Source organism: Marmota monax, unplaced genomic scaffold (genome assembly GCF_021218885.2).
Source record: "Marmota monax isolate L192 unplaced genomic scaffold, Marmota_monax_Labrador192_F-V1.1 WCK01_AAM20220418_F8-fsc00092, whole genome shotgun sequence".
Taxonomy (NCBI): Eukaryota; Metazoa; Chordata; class Mammalia; order Rodentia; family Sciuridae; genus Marmota; species Marmota monax.
This window is the reverse complement of record NW_026692583.1, coordinates 716,399-741,181: the sequence shown is the minus strand read 5'-3', so window position 1 is coordinate 741,181 and position 24,783 is coordinate 716,399. Positions and strand designations below refer to the sequence as shown.

The 24,783-nt window shown below is 65.8% G+C and overlaps 1 protein-coding gene across 20 annotated transcripts in view; it reads right to left on the bottom strand.

Moving 5' to 3' along the window:
* Nucleotides 1–24,783, bottom strand: part of Ncor2 (nuclear receptor corepressor 2) — a 142,856-nt gene that overhangs the window by 9,597 nt on the left and 108,476 nt on the right. For 11 of the 20 annotated variants that reach the window (XM_058579774.1, XM_058579775.1, XM_058579773.1 and 8 more), the window contains 19 exons: nt 22,653–22,703; nt 21,407–22,019; nt 15,329–15,449; nt 14,412–14,583; nt 11,010–11,171; nt 10,674–10,813; nt 10,037–10,139; nt 9,725–9,829; nt 9,401–9,504; nt 6,806–6,956; nt 5,214–5,354; nt 4,817–4,903; nt 4,114–4,412; nt 2,799–3,153; nt 1,957–2,178; nt 1,266–1,520; nt 680–829; nt 485–598; nt 185–407 (listed from right to left, as the gene is read on the bottom strand). In XM_058579774.1, coding sequence (XP_058435757.1) covers nt 185–407; nt 485–598; nt 680–829; nt 1,266–1,520; nt 1,957–2,178; nt 2,799–3,153; nt 4,114–4,412; nt 4,817–4,903; nt 5,214–5,354; nt 6,806–6,956; nt 9,401–9,504; nt 9,725–9,829; nt 10,037–10,139; nt 10,674–10,813; nt 11,010–11,171; nt 14,412–14,583; nt 15,329–15,449; nt 21,407–22,019; nt 22,653–22,703 — 3,568 coding nt within the window. The remainder of the gene's footprint in view (nt 1–184; nt 408–484; nt 599–679; nt 830–1,265; nt 1,521–1,956; nt 2,179–2,798; nt 3,154–4,113; nt 4,413–4,816; nt 4,904–5,213; nt 5,355–6,805; nt 6,957–9,400; nt 9,505–9,724; nt 9,830–10,036; nt 10,140–10,673; nt 10,814–11,009; nt 11,172–14,411; nt 14,584–15,328; nt 15,450–21,406; nt 22,020–22,652; nt 22,704–24,783) is intronic. The other 9 variants (XM_058579782.1, XM_046446007.2, XM_046446011.2 and 6 more) reach the window with 3 other exon arrangements.

The following is a 24,783-nucleotide window of genomic DNA, read 5'->3' as shown; positions in this document are numbered from 1 at the left end:
TCATGCCCGGCCCCCTGACCCCATCAGGTGCCCGCCCAGCCGCTCTGCTCATCACCTCTGTCCAGCCCCTGCTCACCCAGCCGTCTGCCTGCCCACCTGCCACGGGGCCCTGGCACCACCCACAGTGTCCAGCACACCTGCCGCCCGCCCTCGCCCACCCTGCCCTGCCCGCCCTGGTGCCAACCTGGCCCACCTCAGGACCGTGGGCGTGCTAGGCTCCACAGGGGTGGCGGTGCCCTTCATGCCCGTGTTGTGCAGCACGCTGGGTCTCTGCTGCAGGGCGTCCTGGGTCCGGGGGGAGATGGGCGAGTGCTGCTGGCCATGAGGGTGGGGGGCAGGGCGGCTGCTGTTGGCCCCACCCCCGCTGCCACCACTGCTGCTGCTGCTGCTGCTGCTCTGCTCCGTACCTGGGCACAGGCTATCATCAGGGAGCAGCCCAGGCCCCACGAGGACCCGCAAGCCCAGGGGTGGAGCCCACGCCTACCGGGTCTCCAGATGGGCGCGTGCTCCACAGTTGCCGTGGACGTGAGAATGGACTTGTCCCGCTCCCGCTCTCGCTCTGACGAGGCTGTGCCCGTCGGCTTGGTCAAGGCACCTCCTGGGGACCAAGGCCAGACTCAGCCCTGATCCAGGGAGTGCTTCTCCCTGCTCGCACCCAGTGCTCGGGGACCCGTGGTACCTGGGGACAGTGGGGAGCTGCTGTGCCGGCTGCTGAAGGGCGGGGGCGCTGTGGGCAGGTAGGCCAGGCGGTCCATGGCGGCAGCCGGGGTGCCTGGCGTTGGAGGCACCAGCACGGGCAGGTGTGGCACTTGGGATAGGTCGATGATGCCTAGGGTGGGGACACGGGGCTTAGCCACAGAAAAAGGGGCATGGCGACAGCCAGAAGCCCCGCACCGTCCAGGGAGAATAGACTCACCTTCACGACCCCTTCCCAGAGTGTTGGACGGGCAGCCCCCGCCCCCGCCCTGGAGGGCCACTCCCTGCCTGGGTGGCCTCTGTTCTCGGGGCTGTCCCCTCACCACCAGCCTCACCCAGCCTCACTGTCCGGAACGCCCGTGACTGGTTCTCGCCTTGGCCTGCAGCACTACTGCCAGGCGCCCAGGACACCAGGGATGCCCCCCACAGCCCCAGCAAGCCTGAGTGCCAGGAGAGCACCGTGCACGTGCACACGCCTGTGCCATAACCCCAAACCCCCAACCAGTGGGCGCGCAGTGGCTTCTGCACCCCAGCGAGCCCACAGAGCCAGGGAGAAGCCCACCGCCCACCTCGAGGGCCGGCGGCGTAGTTGAGCGCCAGGGAGGACTCCCGGGGTGAAAGGCCCCTCAGCATGTCCGCGCGCTGGGCCATGGCACTGGCCGCCGCGTTGTGGTGCATCTGCTGCGAGGTGATGTAGTCGTTGATGATGGTCTGGCGGTTCTCCAGCGCCGCTGTGTCCGGGTAGCCGCGGATGAGGTAAGGCGGGTACAGGTGTGGGTACGTGGGGTTGGGCGCCAGGTGTCGCGGCAGGTAATAGGCAGTGGCTGTGTGGAGGGGATCGAGGTCAGCCAGGCCACAGGGCGTGGAGACCCCTACCGTCCTTCCAGGTGACATGGGCTCCCGAGGAACGAGCAGTGCACGCCCGACCAGGCCACACGGCATTTCAGCTGAGGTGCCCATGTGGAGGCTTCAGGAGGGGCCTGCTGACCCCCCAACAGGTCTGTCCTTGGACAAAGGCCCCAACCTGGCCATGTGGCAGAAGCCCCCCGCCCAGCCTGATCCAGCTCAGGTCCAGGGCAGAGCCAGCCCCCAGCCCAGGGTCGCTCCAGGCCCAATGCGCCCACCCGGCGCTGGCTCCTCTAGGCCTCAGCACCCCTCCAGGGAGTCTGGCTGCTGATCCCTGAGGGTCCCTGTGCTGGTGCTGCTGAGGTCCCCGCCCGAGTCCCGCCTCCCAGGGCGGGGGTCCAGACCCGCAGTCACCTGCGTCCAGAGGGATCCCGCGGGGTATGGAGGTGGGGTCGAAGGCCAGCGGGATGTGCCCCCGGTACAGGTCCACGCCACTCACGCCGCGCAGCAGGTGCTCGTAGGAGGAGAGGGGGTGCGGGTGGTGCTCGGGCACCGCACTGTGCGGGGACTTGGCGATCTCGCGGGGTGTTGAGGTCAGCTTCCGGTCCTGGGACGCCTTGCTGGAGGACAGGCTGCCTGCAGTGACAGGGAACACCTTGTTGGAGGACAGGCTGCCTGCAGGAACGGGTCACAGGACCCGGGCAGGGCGGGGGCTGGCATCTGGGGAGTTGTCTCCTCCCCGGGCCGCGGCCCTCTCCCCGCCCCCCTCATTCTCTCTGCAAATCCTTCAACAAAACCCCTCGCCCACTCTTTCCCTCCGGGTTCCTTCATTCAATCTACCAAACATCTGTGCAGCCTCCGCCTGGCACCCAGTGCTGCCCAGAGCGCGAGGCCCCTGGGACAAGACAGACCTACATCCCAGGCCTGCGGAGCTGACGCTTGAATCAGAAGACAGAGACAGACCAGGAACAGACTAGGACTCCAGGACAATAAATGTTCAGAATGAAACGTCAAACTGTCACGGACGTGACCAGAACTGAGAGGAGGGGTGTAAGAGTGTCCCAGAGGCTGGGGACTGAGCAGGGCAGGGGAGGTGCTGCTGGGGAAGGCAGAGGGGTTGGCACGTGCAAAGGCCCTGAGTGAGAACCAGGCAGAGACGCGCTCTGTGGGCGTTTGGAGGGAAGGCATGGAGGGGGAAAGAGCCCCTCCCGCAGGCCCGAGGCCATGGTGGGCCCTACCTCGCCACCCATTCTCACCTTCCTGCAGGCGAGGCGTGGGCTCCCGGGTGGTCACGGGTGAGCCACGGGGCAGGTGGCTGGTGAAAGGTGCCCCATGGTCCTCGTAAGTCAGGGGACTCTGCCGTGGCTTGCCGAGCTCGGGCACGATGACCGGGGCCCCACGGGTGATGGAGCCCCCGGAGCTGCCCACAGCGCCAGGCCGGCCCTTCAGGCTCTCCTCGTAGCAGGCACGCTCCAGAGCCCGTGCGTCCGCCATCACGTCAAGTGGGTGCACAGGCGGGAAGGTCCGGCCAGGGCTGCCAATGATGGAGCGCACGTCGTGCTTCTTGGAGCCCGTGGAGGACGAGCCCGTGTCGTACTTGAGCGGGGTGCCCTGGGGACAGAGGGCGCCAACTCTCACGCCCAGCCCAGGACAGATGCCGGCGTCCTGCCTGCCCGGGCCTGGCCTCATCCTGGCCAGAGCTACCTGGGAGCTGCAGGAAGGGGCAGAAGGCTCAGCTGTCAGTCAATCCTCCCCAGGCAAGTGGTGGACCGTCCACTAGCCCTGGGGCGTACTGGAAGGAGCCCTGCTCACACGGGCCAAGCTTCCTCTGGTCGGCAGGGACCCTCCACGGTGCGCCCAAGACCTGGCTGGGAACCCCGCCCCACCGTCCTGAGCCAGGCCGTGGGTGCTGAGCTTGAGGATGAGGTTCACGTTTGCTCTCTGGCCCAAAAGGGCAGCTGTGGAGCTGACGGTGAACAAGAAGCCAAGTCTCCCAGGAGCAGAGCCTGCTCTGTCCCAGCAGGCTGGGAAGACGGGGTCCATGCCTGGTCCCTTTATTCAGCCATGTTTAACCACAGTTTCCTGAGGAGGAGGAGCGTTCTAGCTTCTGGGAGAATATTCTAAAATCAGACTTGCCCCATCTTGGACACAAGGTGGGTCCTTTCCAATGGCTCCCCCGCTGCCCAGAGCCGAGAGCCAGTCCTTCCCCAGCCTCTGTGCCCCGGGGGGTGTGGACATCTTCACCCAGAGACATGGTGGCTGGGGGTGCCCTTCACCACCCGGGGAGCCCTCCTGACCCTCCTCACAACTGTACACCCAGCCACCTCCGACCATGAGGGGACAGTGCCCTGCAGGGGCTCCACAGACTCCTACTGTCACCATGGCAGCAGGTCCTCCCCGCCCGGCTGGGGCCGCAGGGGCTGCCACTTGCAGGACACAGTCTCGGGTTTGCTGGGACCCTGGGTGAGTCCTTAACTTCTCTGAACACCTCAGTGACTCACCAATAAATGGGGACGGAAAACCACGAGGATCACCGTGATGCCCCACGGCCTGCCACCCCTCTGCCCGTACCTGGGTGATGGAGCCCTCCTTGAGTGGCCGTGGGGCCAGGGGCAGCTCAGGGGTACGCCGGAGCTCCTCGCGGGGGATCTCGTGGATAGAGCGGCCCGCTTCCTTCACGGTGGCCACCAGGCCCTCGTGGGCTGGCTTCAGCTTGAGGGGGCCCAGGGCCTCCAAGGGCCGGGTCTTGTAGGCCTCAGCCAGGTCCCGTGGGGGCGGTGGTGGCGGGGGTGGCGTGCCCTCACGCTTCAGCAGCTTGGCCTCCCTGCGCAGGTAGTCCTCCTGGGCCTCCACATAGGACCGCGGGATCCCTGCCGGGCGAAGGGACCAACCCTCAGCACGCGCCGCACACCCTGCTGGGCCACCCTAGGTCCTCCCCAGCCAGGTCTGGAGCCCAAGTCCACCCGGGTGTGACCTCGTTAACATACGCGGACAGTGTGTGACATCCCAAGAATAGCACAGATCAGGGCTGGGTGCAGCACCTGCCCACCTGTGCCAGCCTGGGCTCCACCCCAGACCTGGGAACAGGCACAGGGCTGGCACCTCTGGCCACGCACACCACCCTCTGCAGGCCCTGCTGGGCCACCCCCGCCCCATAACAGGCCCCGTGAGGCGATCCCCAGAGGCCCGTCCACCCTCACACGCCCTGGGCAAGTGCCTGCACATCTGCGCCCCCCAGCTCCCATCCTGCTGTGCGCAGGGGCAGGGGCCGTACCTTGGGTGATGGAGCCGCGGATGTGGTGCTGCTCCTTGAGGGGGTGGGGGCTGTGCCGCTCTGGGGGCATGGCGCGTCCCATGAGACCTGGGGAAGGCAGGGCGTCACGGCACGTCCCCAGCCAAGGGGGAGGGTCTGCTAACCACTAAACTCACGAGACAGGCGGGGGCACAGGACCTACCAACAAGTGCCCCGTCTTCTGGGCCTCATGCTGCCTCCAGATGGAGTCCAGCCTCAGCCGTCTGTGAATCAGGACCAGCCACCCCACCGCCTCCCTGCGAGGCATCCAGAGACCACTCACTGTCCCTTGACACCCCCCAGCTGGGAAGCCCAGGGCAGGAGCGAGGGCCCACACTTGTGTCCCTGGGGTGGGCAGTGGGCGGTGGGCGGAACCCACCCTCAATGCCTGCTGAGGAAATGGTCCTGCCCACACGGCCCTCCATCACATCGTAGGTGCGCTTGGGGGCCGTCGCCTCATGGGGTGCCCCTGAGCTGCTCCTGCCGTCCTCCTTGGAGCACTGGGACACAGACATGCCACCTGGAGAGCAGACGGAGGCACCTGAGGAGCTGGCCTCTGCCCGTTGTGGGCCTCCCAGCATCCCGGGGCTCCTGGATGGAGAGGCAGAGATGCTGCCTGCTGCCACGGCCCAGGCTCTCCTGCTGGCGAGAGAGTCTGGCCCCACCCAAGGCCCTCAGGAGGCGTGGACACGGGCACGCATGTGCAAATAGTCGTGAGCCTGCCGCAGAGGCCTGTGGCCATGGACAGAGGGGTGACAAGGGACACCCACACAACCTGTCTGTGGGCGCACACAGATGTGCGTGTGCCCTGGGTCAATGCACGTGGGGTGAAGGAGTCCCTGTGGAGAGGTGACTCCTCATCCCCAGACAGGGCAGCATCTGTGCAGAGGGGGCAGAGGTCAGTAGCCGTCCCCTGCCCAGAGCTGTCCTGTTAGCTGCTGTGAGGATGACAAGCTCCAGGCTACAGGGTGTCTCAGAGGCCACCCTGACCACCAGCTAGTCATCCCCCAGACTACCATCCCCCGGGGACTCCACTGGGGCTGCAGCTCATCCCCAAGCCACAAGGCACCAGCTCCACTTCAGGGGTGGGGGGAAGCAACTGGATGCAGTACCCTGGGGTCCGCACCACTGAGTACCCAGGGCTGCCAGGAAACGCCAGTGGCACTGAGCCCCTGCCCACCCTCACCCCAGGGCTCCTGGTTCCAGAATCCAGAAGTGGAGGGGAAGGACTGGGAGGGGCAGGGCCAGTGGGGACTGGGGTCATGGAGCGTGCAGAGCTGGGCCCAGCGGGGAGCGCGGGAACCTAGGCTGGGCCTCTTCCCTCACAGGCTGACCACAGCACTAGTAATAAAGAACTGGGTACTGGGGGAAGGCCCCGGGCCAACCCTTGCCTGGCCTGCGCTGCCCTTCAGACTGCACTCCTAGTCTACTCTACCCCAGCCTGCCCGTGAACCACATCCAGGGGTCAGGCCTTATCCCCTGGTCCTGCTGTCCGTCTCCGAGGGCCAGGAGGACGCCCACATTGGGACCTAGGACCTAGGTAAGGGGCACCCCGTCTCCTCCACCCGGCTCTCAGCACAGGAGCCAACAGGAGGCAACCCCTGCCCTGGCTTGTCCACAGGCACCTGGCTGCTCTCCCATGCCACTGTGGGTCTGGGACACTCCCTTCTTAACCAGGGGTGGATGCACCGAGGCCCGTGGTCTGGTGGACAGGCCTCACGGGAAGGGCAGGTTTCCACAACTCAAAATTAACAAGGGACTTCTGACTCGCCTCTGCCGTGGTGTCCCAGGAGCTAACAGGGTGGGACGTGGCCTGGTCTAGTGTCTGCTCTGACCCCAGCCCTGGCACAAACTCAAGTGACCAAGTGACGAGCTCCCCAGCACCCTTGTCCTCCCAGCAGTGTGCTCTGGGCACCAGAGATCCCTGAGATGGGGGGAGGGGAGGCCAGGGGCTGCCCACCCTGCACTCACCCTCATAGGACAGCACATGGCCCTTCTTGCCCTCATAGATGACGTGGCCCTTGGGCAGGCTGTCCTCCCGGGCCCGGTCCAAACGACTGGGGCTGTCCTCGCCGATGATCCTGGTGATGGTGCCCTTGTACAGGACGTCGGCCGGGGTACCCTGTGGGGACGGAGAGCTGAACACGAAACCCTTGGTGACCTGATCCACACGTGGCCCACCTGAGCACATGTGTGCACACACGTGTGGCGTCTCCATGGGGGCATAGCCCACGGGGACACAGGGCACAAGGCGAGACGCACCAGGACCAGGAGCCCTGCTTTACACAGGGCTGCCACGTAGCGATGGCCTGCCGACACCATCCTGCTCTCTCAGTCCTGGGACTGACCCAGGGTGGACAGGGCCATGTGCTGCCTCAGACAAAGCGGAGGCTCGGGTGAGGTGCTCCGCCCAGAGCTGCCTGGCCCTCGAGGTGGGATCTGGACTTGACCCGAGGCCTGGGCTGCAGCGGTCCCGCCCTGTGCCAGGTGGGGGCGCCACCATCGGGGAGCCCAGGGGTCAGATGTCTCAGGGCAGCTGCTGGCCACAAGACTCAGCTCCGGCCCCGGGTCCTTGACCAAGTGCCATTGCCCAGGCTTCCCGAAACCAGGACAAAGGCTCTGCTCAGTGCTGGGTGTCAGACACTGGCTCCTGAGCCTCCCAACCTGGGGCTGGTGACTCTGGCCCTGGCGAATGGCTGGCAGCGACCCTGGTCTGGACACGCCATGCACACTCCCCAGCCCCTCTCCCCAAACTGTGACGATCCAAAATGTCCCCAGATGCTATCCAGTGTCCCCTGGGGGTACGACTATCCCCAGTGGAGAGCCACCCTTTAGAAGGAGCAAGCCCCTGCGGGGTGTGCTCACGCAGAGGGCAGGCTCTGTTGGGCGATTTCCAGGAAGAGTGGACACGTCAGGACACCACTCTGGAGACAGGTCTTTGGGGAATCAAACAGCAAGCTGACCCAGCTGCTGTGTGGCCTTTTCCAAGTCCCTGTCTGTGTGGACCCCAGTTTGCACATCTACAAAATGAAGCCTCGACTCTGTCTGAGACTCTCAAAGGCACCTGGTACAGACAAGGTGTCCCCAGATCCGCAGCTCCCTCTTCCCTTCTGCGATCTCAGGAACAGACTCAGTGATGTGGAGTCCTACTGTGTTCCAGGCCCTGCCCTGGGGAACTGAGTCTCCTGTGGGACTCTGCTGAGGAGTGCGCCCTAGGGTGGGGACAGTGCCTGGCAGAGGCTGCGAGCCAGGACCCCTTGCTGTGACATGGGTGCAGAGGCGCAGGCGGGTATCGGTCAGGCCAGGTGGCAGCTCAGCTCATTGGGAGAGTCCTCAGCAGGGGATCCGACGTCCTTGCAGCAAAGGCCTTGCAGCAAAGGCCGTACCGGGGTTGCTGGCATTAGTGCACCTGTCACCGTATCTTGGGTGACACCTGGTGGTTGGGGTGGAGCAGTGTCTGCTGGGAGCTCAGGGGCTTCCCCACAGCAAGGTTCACTGGCGGGACCCAGGGGCCTCACATGCGCCCCATGGCAGGGCAGAGGACGGACACACAGCCAGGCTGCTGGCCCTGTCTGGGAGGGTTCGCTGGACAAAGTCCGTGGAATACAGATGCCTGTGCCCAGGCCTGTGGCCACTCGACGTCGGCCCCATGAGCTTGCCCCCAGGTGGAAAGGAGTGTCAATCAGGACGGGGACGACCTCGGGCTTCCAAGCTGATCGTGGGGCAAGGTGTCTCAGCGGCCAGCGCCCCATGGCCAAGCAACGCTTCTGCATATGGTGGGCAAGAGCCAAGTCCACCCTGCCCTCATGGCAAGGCTGGGAGCAGTGTTACCCTCACCTGCCTCAGATTCTCTGGCAGCTGCCACCACGCCAGGATCAGCCAAGGAGTCGGCATGGCCCAGACAGCTTGGTCCTGGCTGCCTGGACCCACGGCAGGTGCAGGTCAGGGGCTTCCACACTGCCCGTGGACCCCTACGACCTCGCAATTGGCTCTCTGGGAGGGTGTGTCCCTGCCCGAGTGTGGCAGGGCTGGGACCCAGCTGCCCTCGGCTGGCCTTTGTCCCTCAACCTTGCTCTCACACCCCACAAGGCTGCTGGGATTTTAAAACCTTCCCTTCCAGAGGCACAGCACTGAAGGGCACCGTGTCCCCTTGGTGGCCACAACTCCACTGAGTGTGCACACATGGCACAAGGCTGGGAGCATGTGGCCCCTCCTCCAGCAGGCGAGCCAGACACGTCCGGCACACTCGGGGGTCTGCCATTCCAGCAGGCCAGAGCCACCACCTCGGCCCTCTGCCTGCGGCCCCTGCCCTGGATTCCGGCTACTCTGGCTCACAGCCCCCCGGTTGCCCACTAAATGACTTTTTGGGACTAGGCCTGCCAGCCGCGGGGCTTCACTGGCTTTGAAGTGCTCCATCCTCTGAAGCTACCCTGCCCGGCTGCCACCTGTCCACAGCCACTCCCTGTGCTACACGTGGGCTTGGAGGGTAGCGAGGCTGCAGCTCTGCCTGGCGTCCCAGCCCGACCATGCTCCAGGAGGCCCACCCTGCCCTGCCAGGACACCTACGTGGGTGATGGAGCCCCGGTAGGCACTGGGGCTCTCGGAGGGCCCCCGCGTGCTGGGTATGCCCCTGGTGATGCTCCCGCCCGCAACGGAGCCCAGAGATGTCCCTGCAAGACATGAAACACGGGCGCTTTGGGTGTCTGCAGCTGCCCCCCTAGGACCCAGGTTGGGGGGGTGGCCCAGGGGCAGATGCTGGGGACCCAGGGACAGAGGCTGGAGACCTAAGGAAGTGATCTGAGGGCAGATGTCGGGATCCATGCTGGGGTGATATGGGGCAGAGGCTGGGGACCTGGGGAGGGGGCTGGGACGGCTGGTGATGGCCCTCACCTCTCAGCACAGACATCTCCTGGGCCGTGGGTGCGCCCAGGCTCTCGGGTGGGCCAGTCTGGCCCCGTGGCGACAGCTGTTCTTGCTTCACCCCACTGAAGGGCGCTGCAGACCAGCGAGAGGGTGGGCCGTGAGGAGCAGCCCACCAGCCCTCATCCCAGGGCTGCTGCCCGGGCCTGCGGGCCCGAGGCCCTCCACAGGCATCCGGCCAAGACTGCTGGGCTGCCCACTGCTACCTAGAGCCCCACAGGCCCAGTCTCCCACCCTCACGCCCTCTGCAAGGCCACCAGGTGGGCAGGCCCAGGTCCTCACCAAGCTTCTTGGGGTCCATGGTGAGGGGCAGCCCCATGCTGATGGGGCCCACGGGGGCCTTGGCGTGCTCGGAGTATGGGACGTGGAGCTGGACCGACATTCCCTGCAGGGCCAGGGTGTGGGGTCACAGTGGCCCTCAGCCAGAGTAGGCCAGCTGACCCTGGCCTGAGGCTGGAGAGGGCTGCAGTCCACCCTGCTGCGCACCTGTGTGACTGCACTCAGGCAGCATCCAGCCCTCCCCTCCCTGGTGCAGTTCAAAGAACACGGTAGGCAGAAGCAGCCCAGGCCAAATGGAGGCCACATTCCTGACCTGGCTACACTGTGTGTGTGTGTGTGGGGGGGGACGGCGGGGATAGCCCAAGAGGTGCTGGGCAGCTGGCCACACACCAAGCGCTCACCCTGGGAAGCCCCCTTCACTTCTATTAATCCACCCACCACTGAACAGAGGGCAAGCTGAGGCCGGAAGCCCTGACTCGCCCGCATGAGGCCACGGTGCGCTGGCTGCCCCACGAGCGACCTCCAAGGACCAGATCCCAGGTGTCCAGGGCCCTACCCCATAGGTGGGCAGACCCAGCTCCGAGGGGGAGGGGCCACACCCGGGCACCTGGCCACAAAGCTGCTCCACAATGCCCCTCACCTGGGAGATGGCGCCCATGTGCCTCTCGAGGACGCCGGGGTGTTTGGTGGAGGAGATGAGGGGAGGTGGGTTGGAGATGGTGGGTGGGCGTGGCAAGACAGGCCGGGCACCGTCGTGGAGGCCCAGGGGCAGCGGGTGACCTGCAGGGCACATGTCTGCTGTGGAGACCCCACAACCCTGGACACCCTCCACCTCCCTTGTCCCGACAGGAGATTCCTGGCTGGCCCCCAAACCCTCTCCAGGTTCTGGACCAGGGCAAACAGCCGGGGCCCAGTGACTGAGGCCAGGCTGAGTAAGTGTGTCAGCCGAGAAGCCGAGACTGGACCAAGCACTCACCAGGTGGTGCGTAGGCAAAGGCTGAGGGGTCCGGGGCATGTGGGGAGGCCTTGATCACCTCCCGAGGGGGCACAGGGAAGGGCAGGCCCGAGGTCCAGCAAGGGGGCTCTGCAGGCAGCTTCTGGCCCTCGGCTGCGAAGGCTGGGAAGAACGCAGGCTTCTCTGTGGAGGGCGTGAGGTGGGCAGTCAGGTGGTGCCCAGCTGCCTGCCTCTGGGACCCCCGCAGCCCTGGCCACCCGGCAGCAACATGGGCTGTGCTGGCCTGGGCGCCCTCCTGCCTGCATCCTGGAGGCTGCACTGTGTCCCTGTGACCTGCTCAGCATGGATGCACAGGAGGTGCCTCGGGGTTGGGGCCACACAGGAACCTCTGGGGACAGGAATGGGCAGTTGGCACTGAGGGCACAGAGCCAATGCCAGGGAGCGAGAGGGCCTGGGGCGCCACCCTAACCAGGGCAGGGCCGCTCACTGAACTCATCCCCCGCAGACTGAGTGGCTGGGCCGAGGTGTCCACAGAGGGGGCTGCGGCTCGCTGACCAGGGTGCCAGTCATCACAGGGCCAGCAATCTGCTGAGCAAAGTGCCAGCACCATGCTGAGCCTGGTCCAGCAGAGGCACCTCTACCAGGGCTAGTGGAAAGTGGGGTCCCCAGTGAGGCCCTCTGTGCCCGCAGCCCTTGGATGGGCAGCTGGCACTGAGGTCCAGCTTCCAGCCTTCCCGAGGTCCCTGAAGGTGCCCAAGGGTGACACCCAGACACAGCAGCAGTCACAGCCAGTAAGCGGCCAGGTCAGGATTTGAACCCGTGTGGCGGTCAATGTTGATAGGAATTGCTGCCCTCGTAGGGCCTCCTCCAGACTGACGCTGAGCACGTCAGCCCAGCTGTCCCCACAGCACCCTCCAGGTACAGTCCCTGTTTCATAGACAGGAAAACTGAGGCCCCAGATACCAGGTGGGAGCTTTGAGGCAGGAGGCTTGGCGCCAGGCCTGGCTCTTCCCCTCCTGGCCACCAGAAGAGCAGCCACATATGACCCTCAACTGACACAGCCAGGGGCCCTGGGCTCAGGTCTGCCTTCACAGAGTCCCCCCACTGGCCCCTGGCCCTTTGCTGAGTCGGTGCTAAGCTCTAGACAGATGCTACGGGGCAGGGGTAACTAGTTCACAGGTGGAAAGGGACACAAAGTGGCAATGATGGAGGTCTGGGGCCCGGGGGCGGGACTGTAGGGAGGTGTCATGTCTTGAGGGCCCGTGGAGTAGGGCAGGGGAGTGCCGGGATGGATCAGTGATGCCTGCTGTGGGCATGGCCTGGGAGGGCAGCCTGCAGGCTGCAGAGTGGACCTTGCCTCCTACGAGACGTGGCGCTTCCCCGTACTGTGTGCTGGAGGGCAGCTGCCTTGGGCAAGGGCAAGGGCACAGAGGGCCTCACTGAGGACCCCACTTTCCACTAGCCCTGGTGGAGGCGCCTCTGCTGAGCCAACCCAGGCCAGGAAGCTCTGAGAATACCCTGGCTGGCCACACTGGCCAGCCCCCGCCCACCTCCTCAGCTGCTCTCCACTCTGGAGGGCGGGGGAGGAGGCCTCCGTCTGGGAGGGACTTGGGGCCCGGCTGGGCAGCCGAGGGCTGGGAGACAACCTGCTCCTCCAGCTGGCCCCAGGGAGCCCCGGTGGGGCTGCTCTGCAGAGGGGCCGGGGCCAGGGCCAGGGGCTGCTTCCTGAGAAATGAGAGGGTCCTGGGGGAGCCAAGCTGCCGACCAGACCAAAGATGCCAAGAGCCTGCGCCAGGTGCGCCATATCCGTGGAAAACCACGCCTAGGAGCCGGCCCAGGCCTGAGCTCATGGAGACCACGGCTGGTGGCTGCTCTTCCCCGGGGGCTTGTGACCCAGCCCAGCTGGCTCTGGCTGGCCCCATGTGGTTCCTGCCCCACTCCAGCTGACACCAGCCCGAGCTGTCCAGGTCCCTGACACACATACACAGCTGTCCCTAGGCTCTTGTCCTGAGCCTGGAATGTCCTTCCAGAGAGCGCCCCGCATCACACCCCTCACCTGTCCCATGCGGCCACCCCTCCCGACAGGCACCCCAGCCCAGGGAGACAGCTTGGCCACACCAGGTGGCCACCAGGTCCCCGGCCTGTCTCTGAAACCAGCTCCAGATCCATGCTTCCTCCTGTGTCCAAGGCCACCTCACTGTGGCCTTGTGCCTCTGCCCGACCCTGTAGCCCTTCCTGCCCCCCAGCAACCTGAGAGATGTTTCCAGCACAGGGGCCTAGCTGTGCGTCCCTCCCCAGCGCCCACTCACCCGAGGCTTTGCTGCTGCGAGACAAAACTCCCGTCCACGGCCCACATCAGGGCCTCCGCCTGAACAGCCCTGCCCACGGCCTCGCAGCTGGCCCCTCACACTCCCCAGAGAGGCCTTCCCTGCCCTGGTTGCTGGCCAGCCTCCCGCTAAACACTCTCCTGCGGTCCTGCTCTGCTCAGGATCCCCTCAGCAGCTCTCAGAGCAGGACATTCAGCCTCTGGCCACCAGATCTCCACTGCCAAACACAACCACAGGCATCCCACACTCCCTGCCCAGGAGGAGGGTCAGGAGGCTCCTGCATGCTGCTAGGGGTGCTTGTCCACCCTCCCCAGAAGTCTCCGCAGCACGTGAAAATGGCCATGGGGAGCACAGGGTGGGCATCCATCACTACCACCTTCCAAGGCCGTCCATGGCCAAGGGCCAGCTGGGCTTCCTCAGGAGATGCTATGATGGAGGCTGGGGAGGACAGCAGGCAGTGGTCCCAGCTGAGACCAGCCTCTGGGACTGCTGCTTTGGACCCCTGCGGCCAGCAGGTGCAACCTGGGGTCGGTCGTGTGACGATCCCCACGAGCCTGTAGTACTTGCTGCCTGTCAGGCCTTGGAAAGGGGGACAGTTTGGGAACAGACTCGGGAGTCCTCGGTCCAGCTGAAACGGGCAGAAACAAGATGCAGAGGGCAGGAAAGCTGGCCTCAGTCTGCCGACCCAGGCCTTACGGTGACAGCGCAGCCGGGGGTCTGCCCTGGTTCCCTGGTGGGCACGGCAACCTCACCCCAGAACAAGGTCCAGGCAAGAGCTGTAGAGGGCAGCACGCCCCGCGAGCTGGGCATCCGGCCTCACCTGGGGTTCTAGAGACCGTGTGTGGACTAGTCACCCCAGCGGGGGCTACGGATGCGGTTCTGCACGGGACCATGCTCTGGACACATGGAGGAGCTGCATGAAAAGACGGCCCCAAGGGCCACCCAGGCCCGACCTGCCCTGCAACGTGGGTGGGCCCACGTGTGCCCACCACGGACAAGCACCAGCTCTCCAGGCGGCCACCATCCCTAGCTGCAGGCCTGGACTTGCCCATTGTCCCCAGAGACACCCTCCGGCCATCCTCGGGGGCGCACTCACCCTCCTTCTCGGCGGGAGGCGCAGGGCTCCTGCTTTTGACTGGAGGACTGGTGCTGGGCGGCTGGGCAGGGCCACCCTCCGGCTGTAGGTGCTGCGGGGTCGCTGGGGCAGAGGGACTTGGCTTAGGGGGCGCTGCCTCCTCCCGGGATGGCTCATGGACCTTGGTGACCTGCTGGGGAGGGAGGGAGAAGTGAGCGTCCTTGTAAAGGGTCTGAGGTGACAGGTCAGTGAGTGTCCTGCATGGGCCAGTCTGGAAGTCAGAGTCCAGAAGGGGCAGTGACATACTTAAGGTCATATGCAGGGTCAGAGAAGAGCTCTAGCACAAAGCATACGGGTCACCACCCAGCTCCAGGAGAAGGGCCCGTCCCAGCTGCTGGGTGGGGTGGGCAGCTAGGGCCCAGCTCCACTCCCGGCCCACCTCCATCCCTAGAACCCAAATTCCAGAGAGATCAGGGCTGGGAAAAGGGCAGTGCTGACCCTGGGGTGTGGCAGTGTGGCCTGGCATGTCCAGTGCCCAACACTCATGAAGCCTGACCAGTAGCCCCACCTGTGGGCTTGGAGCCCCCAGTGCCCATCTCTTGGAAGGAGCACCTCTGAGGCCCACAGGTCTGGCTAAGAGACTGTCCACGGCTGGAGGCTCCCGAAGGGCCCTAGTGAACTAGGGCAGCTCTCTGCTCCCATTGACTAGTCTGGGGCCTCAGGGGACCCATGCAAGGAGGAGTAGGTCGCAGCTGGCTCACGCGGCGGGGGTCTAGGAAGACCTGTGGGCTGCAGGCTCCCGCCTCCCCCGCCCCTCCGGGGGTGGGGGGGGGGCTCCTCAGGAAACAGGAGGCAGGAGGAGTGGCCACAGGTGCAGACTCCAGCCCACCCGCTGCTGGGAACAGGAAGTCAAGGCCAGTGGGGGGGCTCCCACTCACAATGGGGGGGATGGCGGCCGCCCGCTGCTTCAGCTGCTTCAGGTCCAGTGGCTTCTGAGGTGACGTGTTGGCCCTGGGATCACTGGTTGGGGTCAGGAGGCTGGGCCTCGGGGACAGTAGCCTGTGGGGAGACAGGCGTCAGGCCACTTGGGGCTCTCGCTCTGGGCTGGCTCTTCTGATTCCATGGTCTCAGCCTCGGGTGCTGGGGCAGGGAGGCACCGCCAGAGAAGCCCTGAGAGGGACCAATGACCAGCGTCACCCAGCCAAGGCCAACTGTTTCTCCCCAGGAATCTGGCCAGCCCAGAGGGGAAAACTACGCTGCTCCATGCAGCCCTCACTGTGGCCAAGACTGCCTTTGACCCAGCCCAGAGGCCAGGAGGCAAGGCATGGACAGAGGCCCAGGCCAGGACCACACGGCCCGCAGGAGAGCCCCAGGCTGGGACACGCCAGGGGCCCAGACGAGCCGTCATACTGCGCGGAGCCGCCACGAAGCCAAAGGCCCAGGCAGACCAAGGCAGAGGGCGATGGTGACTTATGGAGGTCACTACCCACCCAAGCCTGAGTGATGTGGTGCCGGGTAGGGCCCTGGGCGCGGAGCCCAGTCAACAGGTGGCGGGGGGCTGGACCCCTGCACACCACCCCACGAGCAAACAGGTGAGCCCTGGCTTCCTGCTTAGGAGCGGGCAGTGCGTCCAGCCGGCGGCCACAGCGGCCATCCCGAGGGGCTCAGGACTGTCACCTCCTTCAGCTCTATGAGGCCCCAGCACATAACTGCTGTGTGACTCCCTCCTTGGCAAGGGACATCTGAGGCAGAGTGGCCTCCTCTAGCCGGGGGCATCGGCTGGGCACAGAGCAAGCCCCGCCCTGGCCTGGGCACAGGGGCAGGCAGACTCGTCCCCACCCCAGGACTTCAGAATTGCAGGGTTTGATGACACATGGGATGCGTGAGGGCAGCCACCTAGGGCTGCAAAGCCAAGCTAAGGTGGGGGGTCCCCAGAATCTGCCCGTGGGCAGATGGCCGTGCACCATGGCTGTGCTGGTGATGTCACACACAGGTGGAAAGTCACAGCCACTGCCTCCCAGGAGAGAGCGTGATGACCACGACACAGCTCGTGCCACCCACCCTGCCCTGGTGAGGAGAAATGCCACCTTTCAGCAGAAGGGGTGGGCAGATGCCCGTCTGGGGAAGGCCCCTCTCCACCCCACTGCGGCAGGACCATGGGCATGTGACCAGCCAGCCCTGTGGATACCAGCCTCCTGCCCGCATCTGCCACATGCCTGGCTGAGCAGGGAAAGCAGACAGACCGGGTGACGCCTGCTGAAGCTGCCTGCGGCATGCAGGTGGGGCCAGCCGAGGAAGGTCACCCTGACTCCTGCGGCAGGCAGCCCGCCCGCCCCCGCTCTGTCCAGATCCCCGAACCTTGCTGCTGCCCTTCATGGCTCTGCGGCCCGGGCCCGGAGGTGAGCCCTGCCCTGGGTCCACGCAGGATGCTACCCCCAGCCGTGCACTCCCCGCCCCCCAAATGTCCACACTGCCGAGCGGCTCATTTACCCTCCTGCCTTGAAACTGGCTGGCACTGGTCACCTCAACTCCCTAGCTGCTCAGAAGGCAGTTTGGTGGCTCCTCGAAGGCCTAACCCTAGGTGTCCCTATGACCCAGCAACACCATCTCCAGGTGTGCGCTCCAGGCATGCGCATAGTGTCCACACAAAAGCACCCACCGCTGCCGCGGCTGCCCTCCCAACGGGGTAGCCAGAGAGCAGAGACGGAGGGCGCCCAGCAGCAGGGCCCTTGCCAGCACCCCCGCGGCCCCATCAGCCTCACGAAGAACAGCAGAGAACAAAACGCCGGAGCCCGAATGTCCACTAAGACTGAGCACAAGGACAAGACGGGCCATGTGGGGCACTGCGGGGCCTAGGAAGGACCAGGAGGTGGTGCCTGCCACAGTGTGGGCGAGCCTCCCGGATGGCAGAGCCCCAGGCTGGGACTGCGTGCCCATGAGGTGCCCGGCAGGCCGACCCTGGCACAGGGAGCAGCCAGGGGCTGCTCAAGGCTGGGAGAACACTGGATGGTGACGACGCCATTCCTCAGTGGTGGCGGCTGCGCTAGAGACCACTGGACGGAGTCTGTGGCCTGTCTCTGCGAGGCTGTCACACAAGGAGCCAAGGGCCCCGCGGAGCAGCTTCTTTCCTCTGCAGATGGGAAAGTGGCTCACAGCAGGAAACCCACAGTGTGAACCTCAGAGCTGAAACTCTGACTCCCCGCAGGTCTCAGGGTCCCACCCCGGTCTGTCCCCAGGCAGGGAGGCAGGTCTCCTCCAAGGGCCTCTGCTTTCCGGGGCGGGAGGGGCTGCCTCTCCAACCTGTCAGCAGGCCCTCCTGGGGACACTGGGAGACCCAGAGCCCTCTTTCTGAGCCCCACCCCACAGTGAGGTGGGGACTGGAAGGAACTGGGCTCAGGGGACAGCACTACAGACTCCCAGAGGCCTCCTGACCCCAGCCAGACCTCTCGGGCAGAGAGGGCAGAATCCAACCCAGAGTCTGGGTTCAAAGCTGTGGGGAGTCTGAGGACAAGGCCCCTGGGGAGGGGGGGAGGGAGGAGGGAGGAAGGGAGGGGGGAGGGGAGGGGGAGGAGGGGAGCAGGGGAGGAGGGGAGGAGAGAGGGGAGCCCAGCGGAGGCCGGCAGAGGCCAGGGCTTACAGCCCTCCCCGTGCTCAGGCCCAAGTCCTTCCACTCTCCTCTTTTTCCTCTTGGAAGATGGTGCTTTTAGTCTCCTCCCTGGGGGCTGGGGGGGCCAGGGCCCCGGGGGCTGGCTTGGAGCACGTGACCAATGGGTGCTGCCCATCAGCCCTCCGCTGCAGTGGAGGCTCCCCCTGCAAATTCCTCCGAGCCAAGCATGCCTCAGCGTCTTGGGGTGCCCACAGGAGAGGAGAGGTGGCAGGGCCACCCTGCAGGAGGGAGGCCAGACGCCTGAGGAGGGCTGGGGACCACTGTGGAAGGCCAGGGCAACAGGGGTCAGGGCTCACGGGTGAGGAGCACTGCATAGGGCTGGTGCATCCCTATCCTCCTGGGGCTGGCTCAGATCCCATCATCACTGGGCTGGATCGCCCTTGCCACCAGTCATCCTGGGACTGAGAGGGCACTACCGCTGGCCTGTGAGTGGCATCTGCAGTGGCAGCTCTTGCAACTGCCCGCTTCCTGGGCCCCGAGGAGGGTCCCTGGCTTTCCTCCCCGACTCCACCCTGGGTCCTCCCTGCACTCGCCTCTCCTCCGCCCCACCTACTGAACATGAGCTCATGAAGCCACAGGGCCTTTGCAGGGTTGTCCCTCCTGTCCGGCTGGCTCTCCCCACACTAAGGCTCTGACTGTCTGCGAAGGTCCCCTCCTAGGAGAGGCCTTCCAACAGCCACTCCTCTCTCCACCCGTGTCCCCCATAGCAACCCCGTCTCCTTGCACTCCCGCCGCTTGTGTGGCTGCTGTGAAATCAGGGAGACGCTGGCCCTTTCCCAGCAACCCTGGGCCACACGGCTGTGACTGGCACGCGCTGGTGTCCAGTCCCTGCCTGAAGAATTGCTGCCACAACTCATCCTCACCCCAGGGGCCTGCTGGAGCGGCCGCGAGCATCCCCCTCTTGGGGCGCCCTCTGGGGTCCCGGGGCCGGTCTCTGCAGGGTGCTCTCGTGCTGCCCTGCTGGTCAGTAACTCAGACAGGCTGACGGCGAGCCAACACATGGGGACAGTCTTGCCCACTGTACAGATGGCCAAACCAAAGAAAGGGACCATGCCAAGCTCTCCACAAAGCTGTTCAGGCCCCTTCTCTGGGGAGATGACCAGCAAGGCAGGCAGCCTTGGGCTCCGCAAGCAAAGCCACCACCTCTGGTGTCCACTAAGAGACTCCCAGGCACGGTCACCCTGCAGGAACGTGGAGGGAGGTGGATGGTTTCCCTCAGTCACCAGACAGGGTCTAGGGGCCATGCGAGATGCATACTGCGTCCATCCAGGGCGCAAAGCTCGCTGGGCTGGGCCTGCTGGTGGGAGTGAGGGCGGCCGCGGGCGGGCGGCCAGGGCCTGGGCTTGCCGGGGGCCCACCAGCCTGGGCTCTCCCGGGGAGGCCCTGGCTGCGGGGCCTGCTCTGACGCATCTTGCCTGCGTCCTCCGGCGCCCGCCTGGCCCTGCGTGGTCACAGCTGGCGGAGAAGGGATGGCGGGCTGCCAGCCAGGAAGAGGCCCAGGCTGGCCCAAGTCCAGAGCCATCCGCCAAGAGGACAAGACAGGCCCCAGGGCGGGGACTAGTCCGGTCACACAGGGTGTGACAAGCCAGGTGTCTTGACTCCCAGCCCAGGGCTCCTGTTCCCTGGGGGCTGAACGCTGGCCATGAGGCAGGAAGGGGGATGGCTTCCAGATCCCACTGCAGGAGGGAAGGGCACGTCCCAGGCAGGCCTGTCCGAGGATGGGGTGGGAGAGCACCCCAAGGGGCACCAGGCCCAAGGGCTGCTGGGATGCAACCTCCAGCTGTCCAGCCTGGGAAGGCCACGTGGACCCCAGACACAGCCTCCAGAAGGCCACTTATCAGCAGACTGCCCACAGCTCAGCGCTCTTCCTGGGAGCAGGACTTGTTTCCAAGGCTCTGAACTCACAGCCAGCGGAGCTGGGCGCACAGCAGTCCCCCTGCCTGCTCCCCAGCTCAGGCCCTGGCCTCCGCCCTCCGGGGAACCCGCCCTGCCCTGAGCACTGTTTTCCAAGCCACGCCCGTTGGGCAAGAGGCACAAGAACTTGGTGCCCTCAAAAAACCTGCCAGCCAGGTCTTTGCCCAGCCAAGGGCTACGGTCAGGCCATGGGCACACGTGCGCGGTGAGGTTCCCATCTGTCGGGGCCCCAGGGACCAGGCGCAGGAGGCAGAGACAACAGAGTCACCTCCTTTTGAGGAATGCAGGGGCCCTAGGCGCTGCAAGGATCTCTGTACCAATGCCCCCCCCCCCCACGCCCAGGGTGAATCACGCGGTGCAAAGGCCCTGCATGGACCTTGAGGTCAGCGTTTCCTCCCTTGCGCTGCCCGGAACTTTTCCGAGACTCCAGAAGAGAAAACAGTCCGCACTGTTTTTAGTCAAAACACAATGACCCGCCTGCCTCGCTGGGCATGGTTCCCGTCCGTCCAGAAGCCGCGGCCTCCCGGCTCTCCCTCCAGCGCCCCATGGCCCTGAGCGGGTGGACGGCCCCGGGTGTCAGCACCTGCACTGGAGGGCTAGGTCCTCCGTGTCGGCCAGGGCAGGGGCCCTCAGAGCAAGTGCGCCACGACAGGAAGACCCACTGCCAAGGCGCGTCCCTGGCCAGTGTGCGTCCCTCCAGTTGCCCAGTTGCAGGGCACCCCTCGGGGACACCCCCACCTGCTGCACCCAGAGCCCAGGCTGGGGAGCTGAGTGGCCCCACTCTCCTGAACCCGCGCTTTCCCCACCCTGGTGGCTACCAACTGTGGTGGTCCGTCACCACCCCAGGACACCAGATCCTGACCATCCTGCCTGACCCACTCAGCTCCATGCACGGCAGCTGGCCAGCTGCAGAGGGCAGACCATGGCCCAGGCTCTCGGGCACCTGGAGTCCTCCCACTGCCCTAAATGAGTCAGGCAGCTTCCAGGCCTCTGTACCTGCCATTGCCACCAAGAGCAGGGCAGCAGGGGGTCCCCCAGATGCTCAGGTGATCACCCCGGTACCTGCGCCCGTGACCTTGTGAGGTGCTGCCCAGCTGAGGGCTGTGGGCGGCCACCAGGGCGGGTGGGGCAGGGGGACCCTCCTGCAGGGCTGTCAGAGTAGCAGGTCCTGTGCGCACCTGGGCACAGCAGTGCTCCCTAGGCACAGGAGGGTCCCAGGGGGCCTCCTGCAGAGGACAGGTGACCGCAGGGCTCCTCCCACCTGCTCCTCAGAGCTGCGGGGCCAGCGCTCCCCGCAGCCCCCAGGGCTCTTGCTTTCCAGGTCCCACTCGAGCCCACACCCCTCCCTCCATGGCCACAGGTGCTGGGGACAGGCAGGGCTGGCCTGAACCCACGGAGCTCGGAAGCCTTCGAGGGGGCCGCCCGGGCTACTCACCGGCTCTTGTCCCCTCCCTCAGGCTCGTCCACCTCGTCGGCACTGCAGGTGGCACTGGAGTCACTGTCCTGGGGGGCGCCCGAGGCCTTGGCAGGGGTTCTGCGGCTCCCGCCCTCCTTCTTCTCCACCTTGAGAGGCCCCTCGGGTGCGGCCTCCGTGCTGGCCTCCCCAGCCCTGGCCTTGTCCGGGTCTTCCTCCTCGGCCTCCTCCTTGCAGTCACCCTGCACGGGCTCCTCGGGGACTGAGACAGACTCTTCCATCTTCCCCGCGTCCCCCTCAGGCTCCTCAGCCACGGGGGGCTTCTGTTCCTCCCTCTCTTCTGCTGGGGGTGCCACGGTGGCCTCCTCCTCCTTCTCCTCCTTGGGGGCCGCAGGAGGGGGCACCGCAGGTGACGCGGGAGCAGGTGGGGGCGTGGGGGGGCCACTGGCATCTGCAGCTGGGGTGGGCTGGGCAGGGGCCGGGGCGTCCTCAGGCGGAGGGGTGGGCGGCTCAGCGGGGGTCCCAGCAGCACCCAGGGCCGGCGGGGGCTGGGGCCCACTCTGCCCGGCATCCTTGGTGGCCTCGGTGCGGGGGGAGGGGATGCTCTCCGTGTCAGAGCTGTTGTTGACGGCAGCTACACGGAATAGAGAGGGATGAGCAGGGGGACTGGGCCTGGGGCCAGGAGTCAGGCCCGGTTCTGAAAGGCCTCCAGGCCCCACCCGAGCCCCAGTGTGGCTCTGCCCCCACTGGCTGGCACCCTAGGAGGGGGAGGGACAGGGGCACCTCTCGAGAATAGCGCCTGGCCCACAGGTGGACAAGCCAGCAAGGGGCAGTGCAGGGGACTGCCTGCGGAGGACCACGGCCACCAGGCACCCACCAACACCTGGCAACGTGCAGGGGTCAGGTGCATGAGGAGGTGGTGGGCACACCACAAGGGCAGAGAAGGCTGGGGACTGGACACCACCACCCCATCTTTGGGTCTCAATATCCCCCATTTTCTGTAGCCAAGCAGGTCAGGAGAGCAGGCCAGGCGGGTCCCCAGGGCCAATTCAGGGAAGGTGGGAAGGTTCCTCCCCAGGCAGGATGGGCAGGAGCAGGCCGGGGACAGCAGGGAACAGGGGCAGGCAGGGGCTCGGGGTGGCGGCCCACAACAGCAGCGCTCCCAGGCACAGTGGGGTCCCAGGGGGCCTCCTGCAGAGGACAGGTGATTACGGGCCTCCCTCCCACCTGAGCCCTGCCCCGTGGGGCCAGCCCGCCACATTCCTACCTGGGCCACTGCATTCCCCTCTGGGCACCTCGTTCCCAGAGGCGTGGACAGCTGGAAGGAAGTCAAGACGGTCAGAAGCCAGGTGCCCACCGCGCCCCACAGCCCTGACCCATGACCAACATGTCCCCCGCGGTGCTAGTCACCAGCAGCTACAGGACCTGCAGCAACCCCAGGCAGGCAGGTCCAGGCCTGTCCATGGCTGGGCAGTAACAGGGCCACACAGGATGGGCAGCAAGGTCTGGCCCCTCTGAGAGGCCTTCCATGGGTCCAGGTTCCCAGGACCCCAGGGTGGGGTTTGGAGGGACAGGCCTGCAGGGACTGCTAGGGTCCACAAGCAATCTCCCTTCAGCCTCCTCTGCCCCCACTGTCCCTCGGCACTTCCTGCTTCTCTCCTCCCTCCAGGGCCTAGAGAAGGGCCACCTCCCCTTCCAGAAATGACACCAGTTGACATAGACGCGCGACCACGCTAAGCTGCATGCAAAGCCTGTCACACATGACAACTGAGCTCGACAGCCCCCAGGAAGGACGGCGAGCCCTCCATCAAGATGAGGAGACTGGGGCACAGAGTGGCTGAGCGAGTTGCTCAAGGCCACAAAGCAAGGACACAGGGTGTTGAACCTGGCAGCCAGTGTCCCTGACCACTGGACTTCCTTCCCTGTGTGGTGACTCCCCTTCACAGTGGGACAACAGAGCACAGGAGTTGACCATACCCCATAGACCAGCGTCTAACCCTCTGAATCGTAGTTTGTTCCCCGTTGCTCTGAAGAGGCCTTCACCAGAGGCCCTCAAAGGGGACAGCACAGCAAGCATCCAGCAGGTGCAGCGAGGGGCTGAGAACCAGCACCTCTAGCAAGTGTCCAGGGGCACTGCTGCCTGGGGAGAGCCTCGGCCTCCTCATCCATACCCGGGATGAGCCACCTCCTCCTCCAGGCTGTGTGACAAGGGGGGACCAGCTCAAGACTGCCTGGCAGGGAGCACAGCACAGGTCCTGGGGGAGCCCCCACCCCGCCAGGGCTGCACAGTGCTGCTGGTGCTGGCTGGGTCTTCTGGGAGACTCTGCGGGGCAGCCCGGCCCCCACCCGGCCCTCCTCAGCCCTGACCAGCTGGGTGCCAGGCTGCAGCTGTGGGGGCTCCGAGGTGACACAGGAGCCTCAACCCTGGCAGACGGGTCCTGCCCCGACCCCATGTGAGCTCTGCCACCCCAGCTCCTGGCCGACACGGCGGGGCCTGGCTCCCCTCCACCAGCCCAGCCTGCCCACAGGGAAAGCAGGAGGGGACAGAGGAGGAGGATGCCCCGAGGGCCTGGCTAGCACTCCTGGCTGCCCTGGGGAGCGACCCATAGCAGGGAGGCAGCCAGACCTGTCCCCGCCCCGCCCCAGACTTGGACCCAAGCAGCCGGAGGACCTGATGACCCTGTTCCACCTGGAAGCGGACACCTGGGGCAGAGTGCAGCCCACCTGAGGCCGGGCTGGTGCCTTCCTTCCCCAGGCTCCTGGAGCCCGGGAGACTAAACATGGGGACAGAGAGCAACAGGGAGCCCCCGACAGGTGGCAGGAGGAGCAGGGCTCTGAGGGCTGGCGGGGTGCTGTGGTCAGGGGACTGGGCAGGGGGCCCGGCTAAGCAGCAGGTCCTCAGAGGTGCTCTAGGGGCGGGTGGGGACAGGGCTGCCATCAGCTCCGACAGGGAAAAAGGGGGCAGGGTGGGGGTCGAGGTGGACAAGGCTGTCACTGGGGGCATGGGGTCAGGTGTCAGGGTCTACAGACACCAGGAGCCAGAGCGCGTCTTATAGGGCCCATCTCTGCCACTGAGGGGGTGTGACAATCTCCTGTGACCAAATCCCACCTTCTGAGTGCCAAAGGTTGCCTGGTGGCCTACACTGTCACCTTACTCTGTCCCTATGCTCCCTGCCAAGCCCGTGAGGACTCCACTAGGACAGCTGGCTGGGTGCAGGTGTGACCTGGGGCCCTGAGCTGCCTGCACCTCGGTCCCACGGCAGGAAGCGGCGCCATCATTGCCCACCCGAGTCTGGACTCGGGAATAGACAGAGGCGCAGGCAGCGCAGCTCCGGGATCCGTGTCCACTAAAGCCGCTGACTAGACCCAGCTCCCCCCAGAAACCACCTCAGAAAGTA